Source organism: Peromyscus californicus, unplaced genomic scaffold (assembly GCF_007827085.1).
Source record: "Peromyscus californicus insignis strain IS unplaced genomic scaffold, ASM782708v3 Scaffold_4__1_contigs__length_199733344, whole genome shotgun sequence".
Classification (NCBI taxonomy): Eukaryota; Metazoa; Chordata; class Mammalia; order Rodentia; family Cricetidae; genus Peromyscus; species Peromyscus californicus.
The window spans coordinates 119,210,063-119,232,414 of record NW_026294562.1 but is presented as its reverse complement, the minus strand read 5'-3'; the positions used below and the strand labels follow the sequence as shown (position 1 = coordinate 119,232,414).

Genomic DNA, 22,352 nt, shown 5'->3' with positions numbered 1-22,352 from the left:
CTGGCCAGCAAACCCTGGAGATCTTCCTGCCCACCAGGGATGCTACTAGTTAAGAATCCCAAAAGGATCAAATGTTTTTGTTCAATTTCTGTGCAAAAAGGAGAGCTGGAGCGCTCAGGCACACCCTTCGCACCAAGGAATGAGTGATGTGGTGAATGCTGGCATTTCATTCACGTGGAAACCCATGTGCCAAGGCTAAGGCTAAAGGTAGCATGCTTATGTGAAAGTATGGTGCTTCCTGTTCTTGACTCTTTCTCTTGGTGGCCCCGTCCTGTCTGCTGTGGCTCTGAAACTGGCCAGCTGAAGCCAGTTTGGCTGGGAGTTCCCTAGGCCATATGGAAGCACTTCCCTTAATCACACTTTGTGTGAAAGAAATGAGGGAAATGAAGCCATGGCTCCCCTGAGCGTACATCACTGAGGCCTACAGGGTCCACGGAGCTTCTAAGCCCATGTCTTGCCAAGCAATCATTCCTGCCTTCTTCCCGGGGACTCTCCTTGAGTCAAGACATGGCTAGGAGAGGCTGCTGGCACAGGCTCGCACTGGATAAAGTGCAGAAGGCTGCACACAGGATATCAGTTCCATCATGCAGCGAGGCAGACACAAGGTGTAAGAGCCTGGAGCCAAAGCCTTCGCTATGAGAAAAATCAGAAACGAATCCAGATACAACACACCAATTTCCTGTTCGGAGTCAGGCGGGGACTGAACTAACAACCGTCATAAATAGATTTACTTGTTGGAAAAGAAGCTGGAAGCCACTCAAGTTCCAAGGGAGAAAACTCTGGTGGTCTTTAGTATAAAACACTAATTAAGTAAAATGTTTTAAATGATGAGGTTGGAGAGATGGCTCAGTGGTTAAGAACACTTGCTCCTCTTGCAGAAGACCTGAGTTTGGTTCCCAGCACCCACATCTGGAAGCTCACAATGGTTTGTACCTCCAGATGCAGGGGATCCAAAGCCCTTGTCTGGCCTCTGAGGTGGACACATACACACACACACACACACACACACACACACACACACACACACACACACGAATAATATAAAATCAACCTTAAAAATCTAAATGAATAATATTTTAATTGACTAATAAGTCTATATGTGTGGGGTACAATGAAATTCTTGGCTTTTGCTTGTTTTTTTTTAAATAATGGGTTATTTTTAAATAAAAAAAGTATTTTATGTATATGGGGTGTTTTGACTGCATGTATATCTGGGCACCACAAACATCCAGTTTACACAGAGGTCAGAAAAGGATGTCAGATCCCCTGGAACTGAAGTTACAGACAGTTGTGAGCTGCCATGTGGGTGCTGGAAATGGAACCCAGATTCTCAAGAAGAGCAGTCAGTACTCTTAACCACTGAGTTATCTCTTCATTTCCTAGTTCAATGTTTTGAGGTATGTATATATTGTGAAATAAGTCAGGGTAGTTCCCATAAGAACAACAACAGAGAAGCCAACACAGATATCCGAGTCTTGACACACACTTGGGGACTTCTGTGTTTGCCCCCTACTTCAGTCTCATCCCCATGAGGACACAATGAGGAAGGAAAGAGCCCAGCTTGTCTGTTCCGGGCTCTTCATCCATTTTGATGAGCTATATCTGAGTTTATTGATACTGTGGCACCCAAAGCCAGATGGCAATGACAATTTGTCATTTAAGTCTGGACATGGTGATGCTAACCATGCCTTCGGCATCCTGATGCTCACATTCCAGGCTGGGGGCGGGGGGGGGGGGGGGGGGGGGGGGGCGGCACTAGGCTGTCTCACAGTGCAGTGCATGTGAGTTTTCCTCACCACACACTGCTCGTTGCTACTTTGACGGGCACTATTCAACATGATCCATGAGAGGGAAGACTGAACCTGAGCAAAAGGATTTGCTAGCAGATAAACAGATTGGTTTTCATTCTTCCCGTTCTCATCCCTGTTCTGCCTCCCCATTCACCTTTCTGTGGCAGGATTCTGTCAATAATACTCTGACACTGGATCTTTGGCTTGTGAAGGAAGAGTCAAACAAAAGTTGTTGCTACTTTTTTAAAATTATTTTATTTATTTATTTATTTATTTATGTGTGTGTGTGTGTGTGTGTGTGTGTGTGTGTGTGTGTGTTTTGCCTGCTTGCATGTATGTGTGCACCATGTGTGTGCCTAGTGCCTGGGGAGGTGGTGGTCCGACGAGGGCATTGGATCTCCTGGAACTAGAATTGTAGATGGTTGTGAGCCACCATGTGGGTGCAGGGAACTGAATCCAAGCTCTGTGCAAAAGCAACAGTGTTCTTTAGGACTGAACTGTCTCTCCAGCCCCCTGACCCTGTCCCACTCCCCGACATTGCTATTTTTAATGGGATGGCTCCTTCCATTCCTAGAGCCTACATGTGACAGAAACCCTCTTGGACCTAGAAATTCCGAGTCGGTTCTCGCCTGGCTCACTTGCATGTTTCTGTGTATCCTCTGGCTTCCCATGGACAGAAAGAAGAGAAAAGTGGCATGTGGATCTTGTTGAGAAGGATTCTCCTAGGTTGTGTTTCCACAGCAAAGCAGGTAGACCATGAACTTGCCACTTCTTTGGGAAATGATGGTGTGCTTCTGGTAAAATGCACAGCCCTTTCCAAAGCCCGTGTCATCTGACCTCCATAAGGTCCTGCGCTGCCACTTGCCTCTCAAATATTAAGGCACCATCACACTGCTCTGGAAGATTCTAGAATGCCAAGGGCCATTTCTACCTTGGTGCATTCTCTCTTGCACCAACCCATTCATGTCCCGGACTATGCTTCTTCTGTTTCTTAGCATGGCTCTCTGGTTCTCACTCTTTGGGTCGAGCTGCATCCCAGACAGGCATTCAGACAATCTGCCTGAAGCCAGCCCTTCTCTTTTGTTTAGTTCCTGCTTAGCCTTTGTTGCAGGAAGTACTTACTTGCTTTTGTGTTTAACTTGCATCTCACACTAGTAAGACTTTGCAAGAGTCAGCATAACGTGTGTTACGATGTCCATTTTATTCCTAATGCTGGGCCAGGATCAAGCACCCCTCGGAGCTCAATTAACATGGAACTAATGAGTGTGTACCCTGAGCCAGGCGTGGTTCTGCTTCCTGCCATGATTTCAGTGGTGCTGGATGGTGTTGTGCAATAGGCTTTGCCTAGATGCCAGAGAGCGTTGTAATAACCTCAGCTTGGCTGCCAACAGGCAAGATGCTTCACTGGCTGGGGCCTTGGTTCTTTCATCTGCGCTAACACAGAATGTTAGCACAGGGGAGTTCCCAGAGCTCTTCTAGGGCTGGAATTCTTAAAAATATAACTGTAGGTTATTCCTTGTTTTTAAGAATAGACTTTGGGATGGAAGAGGGGTTGGAGAAATGAGACTTAAAATCTTATATGAAATAGTTTTCCAAAATTTTAATGCAAAGGTTTCATACAGATGGCTTAAGGAGCCTGGGGAAGTTTCTATGCCCCACCAAAGTGAGTTGGTGTGAAGTTGCTCCTTTATCCGGAAATCTCCTCGGTTCCTTTTGCACTCATACAGTCCACTCTATACCTGTGAGCTAGGCTTTTTAGTCATATACTGAACTCCCTTGTTGGTGTGTGAGCTCCTTCAGTCCCCTTCACACTTAGTCCAACCCCTGGCACCGGGTGTGTTCTCAGAGAGAGGATGTTGTCCTGACCTGAACAGATGTGAAGAGCCCACTTGGACCAATTCTGAAAGGCACCAAAGGAAATGAAAACCCCTCAGCTCCCAGTGTCACCCAGGAGGCGTGACATCTGCCATGTGCTGGGTCTAGTTAGTACTAATAGTTGTCAGGCTGCTGCTGCTGCTGCTGCTGCTGCTGCTGCTGCTGCTACTGTCTCCCTCCCCTGGCTGCATGTTTACTTTGTGCTGGGCACAATGTTAGTTTTTTGTTGTTGTTGTTGTTTTGTTTTTGTTTTTCCTGAATGTTCTGATTTATCGCTCTCAGGTATAGACCATCATGCCTCTCCAGTTGACAAATGGAGAGGTTATCCCAGGGGAATGGAGTGCCTTGTTTTAGGTCTCACAAATCATGAGTAGCTAGAACGGTTTGGCTTCAGGTCTGTGTGCTCAGAGACTCTCCCAAGCTATCCTGAAAAGACATCTGAGTGAGCACAAGGTGAAACATACCCGAGATTTAGAGCGATGGGGCTGAAACAGAAGTGGAAGCAGAGATGGGTATGGCTGCCTCAACCAACCCGCCCCTATTTCTCCTGGGGGGAGCCCAGCTTCGTGGGTCCTTACCCAGCATGCAAATCAAGATCACCGGCACAGTTTGTCCCATCTTAGACTCCTCAGCAGCTCTGCCCTACAATTTTACAGTTTCATGGGGGTGAGTCAGGGGATCAGGTACACCACCAGACTTCCCAGGTGATTGTTAACGCACCTCTGGCTAGCACTTCTGCTTTTCAGCCTCGTTTTCACCACTCAAGACAACTGATAAGTTTATTCCCGCCAGACCCTTCATTTCTTCGATGCCACATTCAGGCAGAAAAGAAGAGGCGCAGCAGGATTTTGTGGAACATCTGAGTTTTTTAGTAGATGTCACGTATCACAGCACCCCCCACCTCCCACCACCGCTCCCCCGCTCCCTGACCCCGCCCCCAGCCCTCGCTTACTGCCTGCTGTTCAGGTTGCCATGGAGGTAAGCATCAACTCACATTTGACTAGCTAGACAAACGGCTGATTGCCTCACTCTTGAGGTAAAGGCATTTTAAACTAGTAAATAAATATGTCTTCAGGTTCAGAGCCCACTGGCACGGAGACCAGATACTCAGCAATGCTTGCCCTTCGGCTCAGGGGCGGCGAGAGGCTGCGTGGCTCCAGGCAGGGTACCGAGGAATCCATTTCCGGCTTGCAGCTGGCTGCTCTCACGGAATCAAATCCTTGCTGTATTCCTCTCCCCTTTGATGCTCTCTGCTTCTTACTATTCCTTTTCCTGCGTTAGCTCCTTGGCTCACTTCATCTCTCCCATCTCCATTCATGGAAAGGAGCCTGGAAACCTCCCGCAGGCAGCTTTAAACACCGGCGGCGCCCACATGCTGACTCTCGGGCACAGCACAGCCAGCCACAGCACCACAGAGATTTCATCACTGGAGTTCTGAAAAGCTGTCTGCCTCTGCTCTTCACGGTGTGACAGAGAGCGCCACCTTTAGTCTAAGCCATGCCAGATGGTGTGGTCATGTGGGGTCAGTACCAAGCACCATGTGCTTTCAGATGACAAACACTTTCATACCTGTTAGCGCTTTGTAAAGGCAAGCATATTGTTTGCAGTTTTATGGGGTCTAACTATTATGAACACTAGTATCTATTCAGATATCATTCTTCCTGAAAAAAGAAACTCGTGTATTCCTTTGAATGGTATGTATGTTGTGTTTGTGTGGGGGAGCCATGTGCATGTATGTGTGCGTGTGTGTATTTAGGTAATAGAAAGAAAATATAGATGAGAGGTGTCTCAGGGTTTCTATTGCTGTGATAAAGCACCAGGACCAAAAGCATCTTATGGAGGATAGAGTGTGTTTCATCTTACAATTATCAAGTCACACTCCATCACAGAGGAAAGTCAGAGTAGGGACTCAAGGCAGGAACCTGGAAGCGGGAGCTGATATAGAGGGCGTGGAGGAATGTTCCTCGTTTGCTTTCTGGATCTGCTTTCTAAAATGACTCAGACCACCTGCTCTAGGATGGCACCACCCACAGTGATCTGGGCCCTCCCACACCAATCATTAATAAAGAAAACGCTCTACAGACGTGCCTACAGGCCATCTTGCAGAGGCCTTTTCTCCATTAAGACTCCCTCTTGCCAGATGTCTAGGTCTATGCCAAGTTGACAAGACCAACCAGCACCCGGTTAAAGAAAAGTAACAAGAAAATACTTGAACAAAAGAGCATTTAGCAAAAACAAGTCCAACCAACAGAAAAGATCTCTCTCTCACACATACACACAGATACAGTTACACACACACACACACACACACACACACACACACACACACACACACACCCCAGGTATAGGAAAATGGAGATGTTGCTAACATGAGGGTCCTTGGAATACCTTTTCCTTGTGTTATCTTGGAATATTTATTAAAACATGAAATAATACAGATATATATGTTGACATAGTTCTAGTGGGACTTACCAGTGAAAATAAGCGATTTGATATAGATTACAGTGTGGGGGGGGGAGAGCTGCAGTTGATGCTTATTGAATCCTTAATATTTTGAGGACAATATTTCTCCTATATATCTTTTTTTTTTTTTGCAACAAAGTCTCACATATCTGAGAATGATTTACACTCCTGAACCTCTCGCCTCCAAAACGCCGGGGTTGTAAGTGTGCACCACCACACCCAGGTCTGTTTCCTGTGTCTCTTGTGACTTAGCAAAGCCATGATCCACAACAGGAAACTAGAGACTGAAAAAAAAACAAGAGGGAGCAGTTGGATTTGAGAATGGTGGTGTGTGTGTGTGTGTGTGTGTGTGTGTGTGTGTGTGTGTGTGTGTGTGTGTGTGTGTGTAAACCAGTGGCTGCAAACTCAATCTTAAGTCTGTGTAGTGACTGTGTAGTCGAAGAGTGATGCCATAAGGAACATCCATAGTGAACCCACCGGTACACACTGTAAGCTGGACTCCTGGAAGAAGAGTTGAGGGTGGAGTTTATGGTTCAAACACTGGATCTCCAGTTTAGGAGCGCCGTGATGTGGGGCAAAACATTGAAACGTGAACAAATTCAGTGTTCTTCGTTGCGGAGATAGATTTCCACTAGTGTAAACCTGGCGGCTTGTCTGAGTTACTTAGCGTGGCGCCCCCGTGTGGCGCCCGGGACCACCGCGCATGCTCAGCCTCCCCCTACCTTCCAGCGCCACCAGGCTCTTTGAGGGACCTTTTGCAAATATTGCTCATTGAGCACTGACGGCAACCTCTCAGAGCAAATATTCTTACCATTTCACAGGTGGACTTGAGGCAGTGAGGGTAAGCAGCTTGCCCTGGGCCACATGCCAAGTTTAGGCCGAGCTGCTGCTGTTCCAGCCCATGCTGCTGGGCTCCAGAGTCTGGGTTTATAACCTCCCTACATTGCCTCTCTCTATAGTTCGCAGAGTAAAAATGATGCAAATCCCACCTAAAGAATGAGAAGAAAAGCCCTGGGAGATGGAGCAGCCATTGGCAGGATCAAGGATATCACAGGACAAATTTCAATGAGAAGGTTTGGGAAGAATTCCAAAATAATCAGTGTCCCGCAGGAACCACTGGCCGCCATCACCACCTCCAAATCTGAGTGTTCCCAGATGTGGGCTTCTTGCCATCGATATGATGGTTTGGAACACAGAAGAGGCCTCTGGTTGGTGGGACCCACTTCAGCCACTGGATGGTGCCACGATGGGATGTGATAGGATTTGATGGTGCCTCAGCCTTGGTTGGCATCTCCGTCCGGGCACCATGGTGGGAGGTTTCCAGAGGCTTCTCTGAGACTATTCTTGCTTTTCCAATACTAGCCCTTGCTTCAGCCCAATCCCAAGCTCTAGGCTAGCACCAGACCCAGGGGGGAGTTTGCCAGGAGGCCTAGAAGTCACCCATCCTAACAGGCAGGACAAGTAAACCCTGGAAAACAAGGCTTTTACCAGAAGGAACAGCTTGTAGGTAAAAAGCAGCAAAAGCAAATGCTTTGTATCCATGAATGATCTAAAATTATTGAATCAAGTGCCACCACATCGTCTGTCCAACTAGCAGTGTATAAACCTCAGTACCATGGTTTGAATCTCAACTGCTCCCCCCACCCCCCTCCAGAGTACACTGTGCTTAGTCACCAGCCTCTGGCTGTAGCTACTATGAGAGAGTGGTGTCTTTAGGAGGTGGGGCCCAGTGGAGGAGGTTAGGAGTTCCGTCAACAAATCTGCTTTTTCCTTTTTCCCTCCTTTCTTGAGACAGAATCTCACTGTGTAGTCTAGGCTAGCCTCACACTTGTGGCCGTCATGCTGGCTCAGCTCCACTATTGCTGAGATTACAGGCACATACCACATGCCTCGTGCTGGGCCCTGCTATCGAAATGGATACTGGGGCCCCAGGATCGTCTCTCCCTCCCTGCTTCCCAGCTGCCGGGAGTTGAGCAGTTTCATTCCTGAGCAGTTTCATTCCACTGTGCACTCAGCACCACGATGTACCTCACCACAGGTCCAAACAACAGGGCTGTGAGCTGGAACCTCCAAATCCAGAAGGCAAAATACAGCTTTTCTGACTACAGGTATTCCCTACAGAGACGGAAAGCTAACATACGCAGGCCTATATGAAGAAATGTACTTTATGTGTGGTCTATGTATAAAAACTCCCGATTCCAAAGCTAGACCTGATGGCATGGTCCAATAATCCCTGCTACCTGGGAGGCTGAGGCAGGAAGATTGCAAGTTCTAAGCTAGTCTTGGGTACAGCGTGAGTTCAAAGCCAGCCCTGGTAACTTAGTGAGAGCTTGTCTCAGAATCAAAAGAGGAAGACTGGGGATCTAGCTGAGTGGTAGACAAGAGTGCTTTCCCCAGATGCGAAGACCCTCAGTTCAATTTCCAGTACTGAAAAAGATGTAAATAAATCAAAGAAGTAAAAAGCGATTGTATTCTAGGTTCCAAAGAGTATCGGGGGGGGAAAAAAATTCCAATAAAACCCAGAAACCATCAGCAGAGGCCTCACCCTGCAGCTGCTCCAGTTCCCCACCCCCCTCCCGCTGTAGAGGCAGAGGCTGCCTTCCTTTCCAAGGCTAATTAATCCCTCCATCTGGGCTCTGGACTCCAGCCCCTCCGTTTCCTCAGAGACCTCACTCCACCCCTCAGGCCCTCTCCTTTATCTCCCCTCCCTTTCCCACCAGGGCTTCCCGGGACCAGGTCTCTCCCATCTCCAAAGTGTAATTTTTAAGATGTGTGTATGTGTATAGGTACACATGTGCATATCAAAATATATGAGTGTATAATTTTATGTTTATATGAAATGTGTTTTCATCATTTATTTCTCTTATGACTCTATCAAGAAAATTCTTTTAAACACACCGGTTTCTATTCCTGCCCAAATCCTTCACCGACCTCTGCTGCCAAGTGTTTGAGAGATTGTTTACGTAGGCTGTGTCTGCTTTTTCATCACTGTTTATTCCACAGATCAGAGCCTCCGAGACAGCCTGCTCCTCAGCATGGAGAGGCTTTTCTGAAACTCATCAACCATCCCCTTACAGCCCCACCTGAAGGCACTTTAGGTCCTCTAGGCAATACCTGAGGCCTCTGCCTCCCGCCCACCAATGCTTCTACCTCAGGGGGTTCACACTTGGTCACCCCTCAGAGCCAGACTGTGGCACTCAATACAAGTCACTGAAGACACAGTGCTCAGCATTTGTGATCACACCAAGCCTCCCCTTCTGCCCTATGTAACCTTGAGTTTGCCCTTGCTATAGGCCCTATGGGGTGTTATGGTACAGCATCCTCAGCAGCACCCTCTGGTTCCAACCTGGGACTGGATCACTGAAAGTGAACAGGAATCTGCAGCAGGTTTCCTAGTAATTTATATATAGGATGAAATGGTGTGTGTGTGTGTGTGTGTGTGTGTGTGTGTGTGAGAGAGAGAGAGAGAGAGAGAGAGAGAGAGAGAGAGAGAGAGAGAGAGAGAGAGAGAGATGAAAGTAGAAAGGGAACAGAGAGGGAGGGCAAGGTCTTAAGGGAGGAGAGATGGGATGAAAAGGTACATGAGAGCATTCAGTTTTCCCAGAACCATTTCTTGAAGACACTTTTTTACCAATGTATATTTTTGTCAAACAAACAAACAAACAACGAAACCAGGCAGCTGTGGCTGTGTGGGTTTAATTCTGGGTTTTCTTTTCTGTTCCCTGAATCCATGTGTCTGTGTGCTAACTTTTTAATGTGCCGGGGACTGAGACAGACAGACTGGTCCCTGAAGCAAAGGATTCTGGTTTGGAAGAAGCACTTGGATTTCAGGGTGGAATTACTTTCCCTAGAATCTGAAGATGTCAAGCTCTGCAGAAGGGTCCCCTTATAGGATGCCCCTGCCCTATTCCAAACCTCTCCTGTTGCCTTTGCAGTCCACTGTGAGGGTACAGTGGGAGGCCCAGGGACCATCCCTCCTCCTCCACCCCCTGCCCGGAGTAACCTGTCAGGGCCTCTGGCCTGCACAGCTTCACATGACAGTGTGGCAGTGGGGTGACACACACTTCTCAAAGATACTACAGCCTACATTTTTAGTGACACTATTCCCTCTGACTGATCTGCTACAGTAGCGTTTTTTTTTTTTTTTATTCAAAGGAAGTTTTTGTTTTGTGTGTTCAAAAATACGTTTTAAAACTGTTTTTATTATATGTAATTTGCTATGTGTTTGTTCATAAAGTCAAGACTGTCCTGGCCAAGAAAACAAAAATAGTCAACAGGCAATGTGAGCAATCATCGTCTAAGAAACTACAGGGTAATCACATTGGTGGGTCCTTCTAGGCAGGAGTTGGAAGGGAGGTTGACTCCCCACCCCCCACTCCTCCGCCAGCCCTGGGAGTCAGTACAGGGCACACCCAGACACCAGCTTCTCAGCACAAAGGAGAACTATTACTCCAGAGGGGCAAGGCGGTGGGGAGGCTTGACAAAGGCAGACAGCAAGCAGGTGTTGTTTTTCAATAATTTATATGTTTATTTTATGTGCATTGGTGTTTTGCCTGCATGTATGTCTGTGTGAGGGTGTCAGATCCCCTGGAACTGGAGCCACAGACAGTTGTGAGCCACCATGTGGTTGCTGGGAATTGAACCCCAGATTCTCTGGAAGAGCAGTCAGTGCTCTTGACCCCTGAGCCATCTCGCCAGCCCCCAACAGATGTTTCTGCAGGAGTGGGTTTTTAAGGAGAAAAAGGGGGAGTCTGCACTAGCGCGAGTTGATACATGCTGATTGAATGTGTTAGACAAATAAAGAATTTTGATTGGTGGGCCTTGGTGGGCCAGACTGAGTCAGTAGCCAAATAAAGGGAAGGACTTTGGGGGACAGCTTAGAATGTAGTCTAATTGTTTTTAGAAAAGGAGAGGGAAAGGTGAAGGTCAGACATGCCGGGTTTGCCGAGCTTGGGCCTGCTACAGCCCTTCAAAGGAGAAGTGTTTGCGTATATACAGTACAGATTAACAATTTATATTATAAAGTTGGCATGCTTTCATCCACCAGTCCCAACCAAGTCTGCTCTTCAGCAGTTGCCTCTATCACAGCTGTTTGCTGTGCATGTGCGTCCAACACCTGCATGATGCATTGTGAACCTTCCATACAAACAAGTGCTTAGAGAGGCATGCCCAATCAGGCCACATAAAGTTTTTTGGAGGGCTGCAGAGATGGTTCAGCACTTAAGTGTTTGCCCTGCGAGCAAAAAGACCAGATCTTGGATCCCCAAACCCCATGTGAGTGTCAGGTTGCTATGGCCACACACCTGTCATTTCATCATCACACCGCCAGAAAGGGAATCCCCAGAGCAAGCTGGCTAGCAAGCTCTAGGCTTAACTGAGAGACCCTGCCTCAAAGAATAAAGGGCCACCTAGGAAGACTCCAGATGTCAACCTTGAGTCTCCATGTGCACGTGCACACATGGGGGCATGGCCACACTTGCAGAGATGGTTATACACATTCACATCACACACACATACATATGGGTAGAGGGAAAAAATGTTCCCACTTTCTTTTATTTACTGAGTTTTAATCTATTGATTCTCTTAATTTTTCTGATATAAGTAGAACTTGCTAACTAATATACTAATAATACAGTAACTAATATAACGACTGTAGATCTTGTACCTGGGCTCAGTATTGATGCTGCATTTGCACCATAAGCCACATTTGTCCATTGCTCACCACTTCAGTTGTATGTACACAAAGTAAGCTGTCAGCACTGCATGAACCAGATGTGCTGAAGCACATTTTGACCCCTGGACCAGTCCTTTCCTTCAGTGTATTTAGTTTTTAAAATCTCTTTGCTCTTTTTGTTTTTGTTTTTTTAATGTGGAAAACATTTTCTATGGTATTGCCTTTTTAAAGTGTTTTTAGTTTTAGTTGTCCCACAGAATGCTCAATGTTCTAGATGTGTCTGATTATTATCTCTATCGTCATATGCTTTGAAATTCTCTCTCTCTCTCTCTCTCTCTCTCTCTCTCTGTGTGTGTGTGTGTGTGTGTGTGTGTGTGTGTGTGTGTGTGTGTGTGTTGAGATATGTTTCCAACAGGCAACCAGGTAGTTGACAGCTTTATTCTAACCTTCACTCCCTGCTTCAGGGTTAGCAGATAAGAGCTCAAGACCTTTGCAGGCTTTTCTGGGTAAGCATGCATCCCGACATACATATGGCCACCCTATATACATATGGCTGCCCTGCATACATACGACATCCTACATACAATAGCTGCCCTACATGCATATGGCCACCCACTCCCAGGAATATATTGGACATGGTTTTCCAGCTCTTCCACTGAGGGTTTTTGGTAGTTGACAGTGACCTCATATAGCCTTGATATTAAACAAAAACTTCTGATTGTTTTGGTCAAACTCCCACGGGGAGGCGATTTGCACTGGGCAAGCTCACAGGTCAGATTCAGGCAGCTGAGTGGGGTCTTCCAGGCAATGACCACACAAGCCAAGTAATGACTGCTGGGAATTGGGCTTTGAAGGAGCTCCAAAGCCACTCCAAGTCTTGCAGGGTCTGGCAAGCTGCTGGCCCTCACTCAGGTTAAGGGCTTTTTAAAAAGGTTACTGTGAGGGTAGAGAACAGGGAAGACAGAAAGAAATAAGTTGATATTCCCAGTCTTTGCTGCTCTTACCCTGTGTTTTTCTTGAGTAATTACTGCCCAGACCTTTGCAAGCCCTTGGTTAATTTCCAGGGCTTGAAATGCCGCTCACTACAATGTTTGCTCATCGTCTGCTTGTAGAAGTTCTTACTCCACTGTGTGTTTGTTGCTGGTTTTTTATTATTATTATTATTTCTTCAAATTAGTTGTCACATAAGGCCAGGAGTTTCCTTGGGTCTCTGGATTTTTTTTTTTTGAGACAGGGTCTCACTATGTAGCCCTAGCTGTCCTGGAACTCCCTATGTAGACCAGGCTAGCCTTGAACTCAGAGAAATCCACCTGCCTCTGCCTCCCAAGTGAGTGCTGGGCTTAAAGACATGCCTGGCTTTGCTCTTTTCTTCTTTCCTCTTGACATTTACTTGAAGAAAATCGTCATTTATCATCTAGTCTCTGTTCTCCACGATGCATTTCAATACTGACTCAACACAGCCATTGCTCCTCTGTGTCCTATTTGCATGAAATCGGGACTCCCCTAAAGCCCTGTTCATGTCTGCTGGGGTGAGAGTTCAGGAATTATTTGCTATGTATTATTCAATATTTTTATCTGTAACTTTAATCAAACGGGCTCATATGCATCTGTTTCTGGGCTGCCTTTTATTTTGGTGAGGGTTTCAGAGTTTCTGGGCTGCCTTTTATTTTGGTGAGGGTTTCAGAGTTTCTGGGATGCCTTTTATTGTGGTGAGGGTTTCAGGGTTTCTGGGCTGCCTTTTATTTTGGTGAGGGTTTCAGAGTTGCTTTGACCCTGAACTTGTCACTGACACCTCTCATTCTTTCTGTCATCTGAGATGGAACTTTTTGCTGAAAGTTTTTCTAAAACTCTCCCAGCCAAACTCTTGGCCCTTGTCTTTTTGCTGTTACCCATTGTTTCAGCTTTGACCTATCCAATTTAAATCTTAAACTTAATTAAAAGTATGTATCAGACTTATAGTCTAGAAAAAGCACATTTTGGAGCCGGGCAGTGGTGGCACACACCTTTAATCCCAGCACTTGGGAGGCAGAAGCAGGCGGATCTCTGTGAGTTTGAGGCCAGCCTGGTCTACAGAGCGAGATCCAGGAAAGGCACAAAAACTACACAGAGAAACCCTGTCTTGAAAAACCAAACAAACAAACAAACAAAAAAGCACATTTTACTACAGAAAAACCAGAAAGCATGAACTCATGTTCTCTACCCCCACCCCACAATTCTGTCTTTCTCAGAGGTAATCACCACCAGCAGCTGAGTGTGAGCTCCCCATCACATATGGAGGACAGAGGAACTGAAATGCTTTGCTGTTACTCACTAATGAGCAACCACACAATCCTCTGCCTCACACTCATATGTGTACACTCTCATCTTCCCACTCACACACCGTATAGTGTAACATGTGCATGTAATATAGTGTTGTATGTATTGCTGCAACTTACATATACACGAGAATGCAATACGGAAACACACGGTTCTAGTGTGAGATTATACGGTATGAATTTTTAAAATTACGATTACATATATATATATATATATATATATATATATATATATATATATATATATATATATAAAGTGACTGTTTTATCCATTTTGTGTGTGTGTCAGGGGAATCATGCACATGTGGGTGTGTCAGGGGAATCATGCACATGTGCGTGCTCATGCATGTGAAGATCAGCAATAACTTCAGGTACCATCCATCTCTTTTGAGACAGTCTCTCATTGGCCTAGAGCTCACCAATAGGCTGTACTACCTAACCACTGAACCCCAAGGATTCTCCTGTCTCTGTCTCCCCAGCTCTTGGATTATAAGCATATGCCACCATGCCTGGTGCTTTTTGTGTGGGTGCTGAGGAATGAACTTAGGTTCCTCGTGCTTGCAAGGACCTAACCGAACCATCTCTCACGTCCATGTGACCAGCATTTTAGTCATTTTTAAGTGTATGGTTCAGGGGAACCATTGTCATCACCTGTCTCCAGAATGTCCTTTATCTTTTAAAACAGAAGCTCTCTACCCACTTAGCAAAAACTCCTTATTTCCCTCTTCCCCTCCCCACACCTGAGTAACCTACTTTCTGCTTGTGTGTCCTTTTACCATTGTTCTGTTTCACTTAGCATAGTTTCTTCCTGGCTGAGTCATGTGAGAGCCTGCGTCAGAATTTGCTTTACCTGCGGGTACAGCATAGGTGTCATGATGTGGCCGGCCACTTGCCTCCACCTTTCAGCTGCTGTAGACAGTGCTGCTGTGACTGTGGATGGGCAAACACTTGTGTGAGTCCTTGCTCTCAGTTCTCACAGGCATCTACCCAGAGGCGGAACCACCGGTTACATGGTTGCTCAATGTTCTGAGGAACTGCCGGCGTTTTAACCCAATGGCTCACACTCATGGGTCTTCAGCATGTGAGTTTTGATTATATTTGTCTTGTGCACTTTTCTAGGAGAGGAAAATGTGATTGCTGTTCCTTTGGGCAGTCGAAGCGTGAGAATTACTGTGAAAGGACCTGCCCGTCTCTGTAAGTAGAATTCAACTTAGCGTGTTACACAATTTCCTGAAAGCAACATCAGACACAAACAAATAAAAATCCACTTCCTTATTTACGATGCGGATTTCTATCCTGTATACTCAAACAGTCTATGTCTCTAGGAAATATTTTAAATACATTTTTAATTGAAATAGGATTACATCACTTTGCCCCTCCCTTTTCTCTATCCAGCCCTTCCCAGATGCTCTCCCTCAAACCCTTCCTGTGTTCTCTCCCACTCTTTCTTCTTTGATTATTAATGGTGTGTGTGTGTGTGTGTGTGTGTGTGTGTGTGTGTGTGTGTGTGTGTATGCGTGCACATGCTATAAGTTGTTCTTTTACTTTTAGGTGGAAAAGATATAAATTTGAGCTCAATCTCCCCATGAGAGAGAAAATCGAATTGTATGCAAAAGTGTACAAGGATTCAAGGATCTTCTAGAGATGTCAGAAGTTTGGGACTAAAAGAAAAAATAAAACAATTAAATAAAGACCTCATCAATGACCTTTGACCTGGAAGGACAAGCTTTGCCGCTGATTTATCGACTTCCAGTGCAGGTGTTAGTGAAAGCTGGTGAAGGATTTGTGGGGTATGGAGAGTAGCTAAAGAAGTGCAAGAGACGTCTTTCTATGCTAATGTCAGATGGCATCGCTTACCTTAGGAGTGTTTGGTTTTTTAGTATGTACAGAAGCTGGAAGTGTCATGGGTTTTCTTCCTGTCTGCCATGGTGTCCTTATAGTCTCAGGCTTTCTTAGTTGTGTCCGGAAGATAGTAAGTCTCAGATAGACTGGGCTCTGAGCTTGAAGCAGTGTATTGGGTTTAAAGGCCTATTTTTATTATTTTAAATTATGTGTATGTGTAGGGGATGTGTGTACATGAGTGCAGGTCCCCAAGGAGGCCAGTGGCACCCAAACCCCTGGAGCAGGAGTTGCAGGAAGTTGTGAGCTGGTCCTTAGCAAGAGCAGTCCATTCTCGGAACCACTGAGCCATCTCTCCACCCTGCTGATTGAATTTGGCTAGCTCTGCCTGTACAGAAGAAGAGACACTCCCATGAAGCCACACAGTCAAGGTCACTGAGTCGAAATACTGTGTAGTTGCTTTTTAGGCCACCACCATAGAATAGTTTTTTAATCGTAAGAATTTCTCAGGGCCAGAAGAGTCTCACAGTTTGGGTAGTATGTATGCTTGCTTCCCCATCCAGAACTAATATTTTACCCACAAATATCCTGAGAAACGTTTTCAACAAAGTGGTTATGTGCAAAAATTTCAAGTCATCATCACACTAAACTCTTTGCCTTTGTGTACACAGGTGTGTGAGTGTGTATGTGTGTGGGGGGGGTATGCATGCATGATCACGTAGGGTGGGAATGCATGTTGAAGCCAGAGTTGGATGTCAGAGGTCATCCTTGATCACTCCCCACCCTCTCTGAGACAAGATCTCTCACTGAACCTGGAGTTCACCACTTGGCTGACCTGGCTGGCAGCAAGCTCCACGAACCCACCGTCTGCCTCTCTGTGCTAGATTTACAGGTACTTGCTGCTGTACCTGTTCGGTTTGTTTTTTATTGTGGCTGCTGGGAATCCACCTCAGGTCACTCTGCTTATACAGCAGACAGTTTACTGACCGAGCTATCTCCCCACCACAAGCTCTTAGGGAGAAATTCTCTAGCCCCTTATGATTGACATTAGTGAAGCAAGACTTGCCTTGATGTGAAGCATCAGGAGTTTTAGAGACCTATTTTCTAATGGCTTGAAAGTCTTCAACACTCTATGGGATCAGTTCTTCTTCCTTGTAAATTAAAATATGACACTTAGAAACTAGCAAAAATCATCCCAATTGAATTCTGTGAATCATCTATCTCAATAATAAAATCATGAGATATCATTTGGACTAAAAACTATAAAAAGCACCAGGCGTGGTGATGCATACCTGTAATCCCAGAGTTTAGGAGATGGAGTCAGGAAGATTGGGTGTTCAAGGCCAGCCTTGGCTATGTGAGAATCTATCTCAAAAAAATCCCGCCAATCCATACATATTTACATAAATAAATAATAAATAAGTAAAGTGCTGAATATCCATAACAACATTAGTCCTGCTAGTCTTCAAATGAGAACAATGCAGATATCCATCAATTGTTGAATTAATAAACTATTCAGGACACATGTGGGATATTATTTGGTGATAAAAAGGGACGATATTCTGATGAATGCTACAATGTAGGTAGACGATCCTTGAAAATATTGACTGAGTAAAAGAAGCCAATTTCAAAAAGCCACACATCACCTGATTCCATAAGATGCAATACCTAGACAGAGAAAGCTACAGAGATAAAAAAAAAAAAAACAGATGGTTGGTTTCCTGGCTGCAGATGAGATTTTATTTGGGATTGGCAAAAACCATTGCTGGAAATTAGCGGAATAATAGTGTGAGGCTTTGGGTTCAACACCCGGTACTGGGAAGGCAGGCCAAGAGGCCACAAAGAAAGCAAGCAGCTGGGCGGACTCTCTGGCGTGACAGTCAGACGGTAACCACTGTTTAAAATGCAGTTTTCGTGTGTTGCCCTAATGACACTGAAAGTGGATCCCCAAGTTCAGTTGCGGAAGACTGTGGTGCTGTTTTGAGAACAGGTCTCATTCTGTTGTCCAGGTGATCCTGGAACTACCCATGTAGCCCAGGCTGGCTTGTAGCCCAGGCTGGCTCTGGACTTGGTTTGCCAGTGTCAGCCACTATGCCCAGCTTTAAGAGACTTTTTTTTTAAGGCATAAAAACAGAATATGCATTCAGTAAGCAGAAAAAGTATGGACAAACACCCCGAGGGAGCCTCGTTTTCACGAGCCTGGGCGGGCAGATGAAGCCTGGCTTTGTACTGGAGACTGGCACTCTTCTGGAGACCAGGGTTCAGAAACGCTCCCACTTCTCCAAGTGACAGATCTATTGCTTGGAGATTTCCCCTTCTGAAGCCCCACGGGCAGCTCTGGAAGCCTTTCTGAAAGCCACCCGTCTCTGCTGGCTGCCTTGCAAAGGACTTAGTTTACATGTCTGAACTTCACAGTACAGAAGGGGTTTTGTTTTCTTGTTTTATATAACCATTTTTTTTAAAAGCTGCATTTCTGAAATCAAGCTTATTTTGCAGTAATAAATCATTCTTTTAAGGCCCGTCGTAACTACAACCTTCCAAATGGCTGCAGAATTGAAAACTGGGAATGCTGGGTACTGTTAATTTCAAGTCCCTTTGTTGTGGGATGGAATTTCATTATAGAAAGTCCATCTTCCAATATGCCTAGAGCTGTTTAGATCCTGAATTTCTAGCATGTTCTAATCTTAGCCACATTATTGTAGGGAACCCACAGCCCCAGATTTTCCAGTCATGCGCCCCTCCCCAGATGCAAGCAATAAGAAAGTCCATGCAAAAGCAACGTCATTAGAGCAAAACTTGGGCACTAAGTATGTTGGACACAGCTGGGAAGATGACCCAGAAGGTCAAGCTTCTTTCTGCCAAGCCTAACGACCTGAGCTCAGTCCCCAGGACCTATGTGATAGGCTGAGAGAGCCACCACACCAGTGCTACCCCAGTAAATAAGCGAATGTAATTTTAAAAACAGTAAAGGCCTGGAGAGACGTCTCAATGTTTAAGAGTGCTAACTGCTTTAAATTTGATGCCCAGCACTCACATGGTGGCTCCCATCTGCCTCGAAGTCCAGCTCCAGGGCATACATCCAATGCCCTCTTCTGGCTGCTGTGGGAACTGCACTCATGTAGTAGATAGTCACACAAACATACATACACACACACACACACACACACACACACACACACACACACACACACATTTAAAAAAATTCTTTCAAAATTCAAAATAATAATAAATCAAATGTTCTACTAACAATAACCCGAAAGGCCAAGATGCCGTAGGTTGAAACCTCTGCCAAGCAAAAAAAATACAATTTTCCCCCCAAGTCCTGCCTGCTGAGCATGAATAGAACCGTGGCACTGTACCTAATGACCCAAGGAGAGCAGTGCTGGGGCAGACAGGTACACACTGCAGACATGCATCTGCTGTAGGCACATGCTTGGTGCTGTGGCTAACAATAAGCCCTCATGCATAGCCACCGAAAAGCCGCCTTAAGAGTGTTCTACTGACCTCCATAGTCTAAACAAATCCCTTGGTCACTTGGCTCTGCCTCTTTCCAAAGGAGCCACAGCTGATCGTTTTCAGTGTCAGCCCTTCAGTCAGAAACAGCTGGAGGCATTTGTTATCTTTAAAGCCATTGTTTCTTTTCCTCCCTCCCTCCCTCCCTCCCTTCTTTATTTCCCCTCCCTTCCTCCCTCCCTCCCTCCCTCCCTCCCTTCCTTCCTTCTTTCCATCCTTTTTTTAGTACAGATTAAAATATTTAAAGTTGTCCTTATAGGGTCTGGAGAAAGGGATCGACAGTTAAACTTACTACTCTTGCAGAAGACCTGAGTTCGGTTCAGTACCCACACTGCGGCTCACACTCTCCTGTAACTCCGGTTCCAGGGGATCTGATGTCTCCTTCTAACCATCACCAGTCACCTACATGCACTTGGTGCACATACTGTCATGTGGGCTCACATACAGATGCATGCATATAAAATGAATATCATACTAAAATGTATAAATGAGCTGCAAAGATCCGGGCACAGAAGAAGGCTTCAGTTCCTGATGGCACTTCCTACTGTGTGAGGCTGCTGGTCCTACTTGCTCACTCTCCATACCCCCACCCCACCCCACTGTGGAGACCTGAGGGGAGAAGTTAGCTGGCCCTTGGACAGTAGAATACAGACACATATCCTCTTCCTTAATAGTGGTGGGATGGTTATGGATTTCCAGGGCCTTCCACCTTGCCATCCATGTAGATGCCATGGAGGCCTCTGTAGGAACTCAGAACTAAAGCATTCTCCTCTGTAGCTCTCCTAGACATCAAAATCAAACTAAAAGAAAGTCTACGCTGTGGTTTAGGGGATGGATGTCTTTCCTTGCTCCCAGATCACCTCTGCAGATTCCCACACTCTCTTTCATGTTGCTGAGGTCCTGGGAAACATGGAAAGTTGTCCTTCAGCACTGTGGAAAAACAGCAGCTGCCCCAACACAGCACACATTTCACCATCAGTTCCTGGTTTACCTATTGTGCTAGATTCGCATGGACTAGATGACAGAAGACTACACAGCACAGCATGAATTTATACTTACTTAAGAAGAAATAATACTTGAAAGCAAAATTGAGATTCTTTCTTCTGAATGGGTAGTAAGAGACATGGCTTTTAGATACCTCATAAAAAAGCATAAACTAAGAAAACTTTCCTCTTCATTCTGTGGTAGAAATGATTCCAAGAACTTGAGTAGACCTATTTGGGCCAAAAAAAACCCCATCCTTGCTAGCCCCTAAAACTTTCACGTATCTATTCTGCCAATAGGAATCAATGCCATCAACTGAGTAGATAGTTCTATATTTGTTGATCACACATACTGATGTTGCACTTAGTAAAAATGTCATTTGAAACCAAATGTCTTTAGGATGGTTCTCATATTTAAATTTTCTTTTTAAATTTTCAGTTATTGAGTCAAAAACACTTCAAGGAAACAGAGGAGAACACAGCTTCAACAATCCCGGGGTTTTTGTTGTAGAAAACACAACGATTGAGTTTCAGAAGGGTGCTGACAGACAAACCTTCAAGATTCCTGGGCCCCTGATGGCTGATTTCATCTTCAAGGTAGATGGACCATCTTCAGACCATCCCATTTAAACACAGCAAGGGAATTCATACAGAGTGTGTATCTGTGTTTCCATCTGAACAGGTCATTCCCAAGAACTGTTCTTCTTGCTCAAGTAGAGACTCTCAGGGTTAAGAATCAATCTTCATTCTTACAGAGGGAGTATAATTTCATATTCATCACCCCCATGTGCCCTGCTCAGTTTAAATCCACAGATAAGTCGGTGGAGATGGGTAATGGCTAAGCACACCATCTTGGGGAAGAAAAGGAGAGGGCAGGGGTCATCCCTAGGTTTCCTCTGACAGGGCTGTCCCTGCCGTCCTCAGCCCTGTGAGTGTGTTGTACTGCATCAGCTGATTCAAGATCAGGGTCACATTTGATGAAGAGCTGTAGCAGGAATCTTAGGAGGCCTTATTAATAAAATCAAACCTGAGACCAGTTTTTGGGGTGAATGCTGGAAGATCAGAGAAGCAGAACAAGCCACAGCTACCTCACTTTGCCAGTTCCTCAGCTGATCCTGTTTCCTCAGACTGGATGCCTCTGAGTCCTCATCCAGAATGAATCTCAGCTAAACTGCTGCCCAAAAGCCTGAAAGCTTAACCAGCCAAATGCTTCTAGTTCCTGGTCCTCACACCTTATATACCTTTCTGCTATCTGCCATCACTCCCTGGGATTAAAGGTGTGTGTCACCATGCCTGGCTGTGTCCAATGTGGTCTTGAACTCACAGAGATCCAGAGGGATTTCTGCCTCTGGAATGCTAGGATTAAAGATGTGAGTGCCACCATTTTCTAGCCTCTGTATCTAGTGGCTGTTCTGTCCTTTGACCCCAGATAAGTTTATTAGGGTGCACAATATTTTGGGGAACACAATACCACCACAAAGAGCCCTGCTCTAGCATCCTTTTGGACTATGTCTTCCCCAGAGCCCTGAGCCTACTTCTCTCTCTAGGTAGAGTTGAACCATCTTCCCTTGTATAAAAGAATTAAGTGTAGAGGCCAATCTATTTCCAAAGCAACACAAGTTAAAACTAATCTGGTGTATAAGAAAATTTCCGAGGAATGAAAGAACAAACGATAATCCAGTGAATGAGTTCACCTGCCATTTCCAGAAAAATCGTCCAAAATTTAGTAGAAGGGCAAAAATTGCCTTGATTGCCAGTTATACCTTTATGAGGGGAAATGATATTAATTACTTTTATAGTTGCTATAAGAAAATCCCTGACAAAAGCAACTTAGGAAGGAAGGAAGGGTTTGTTTGGACTCACAGTAAGTCCATCATGGCGGGAAGTCATGGCGGCAGGG

The 22,352-nt window shown here is 45.4% G+C and overlaps 1 protein-coding gene across 4 annotated transcripts in view; it reads left to right on the top strand.

Moving 5' to 3' along the window:
- The window catches only part of Adamtsl3 (ADAMTS like 3), a 296,131-nt gene that overhangs the window by 149,701 nt on the left and 124,078 nt on the right, over positions 1–22,352 (top strand). For all 4 annotated transcript variants that reach the window (XR_008212849.1, XM_052712357.1, XM_052712358.1 and 1 more), the window contains exons 8-9: positions 15,237–15,311; positions 20,892–21,049. Coding sequence is in view for 3 of the 4 variants with exons in the window: in XM_052712357.1 (XP_052568317.1) it covers positions 15,237–15,311; positions 20,892–21,049 (233 nt within the window). In the remaining variant the exon portion in view is untranslated. The remainder of the gene's footprint in view (positions 1–15,236; positions 15,312–20,891; positions 21,050–22,352) is intronic.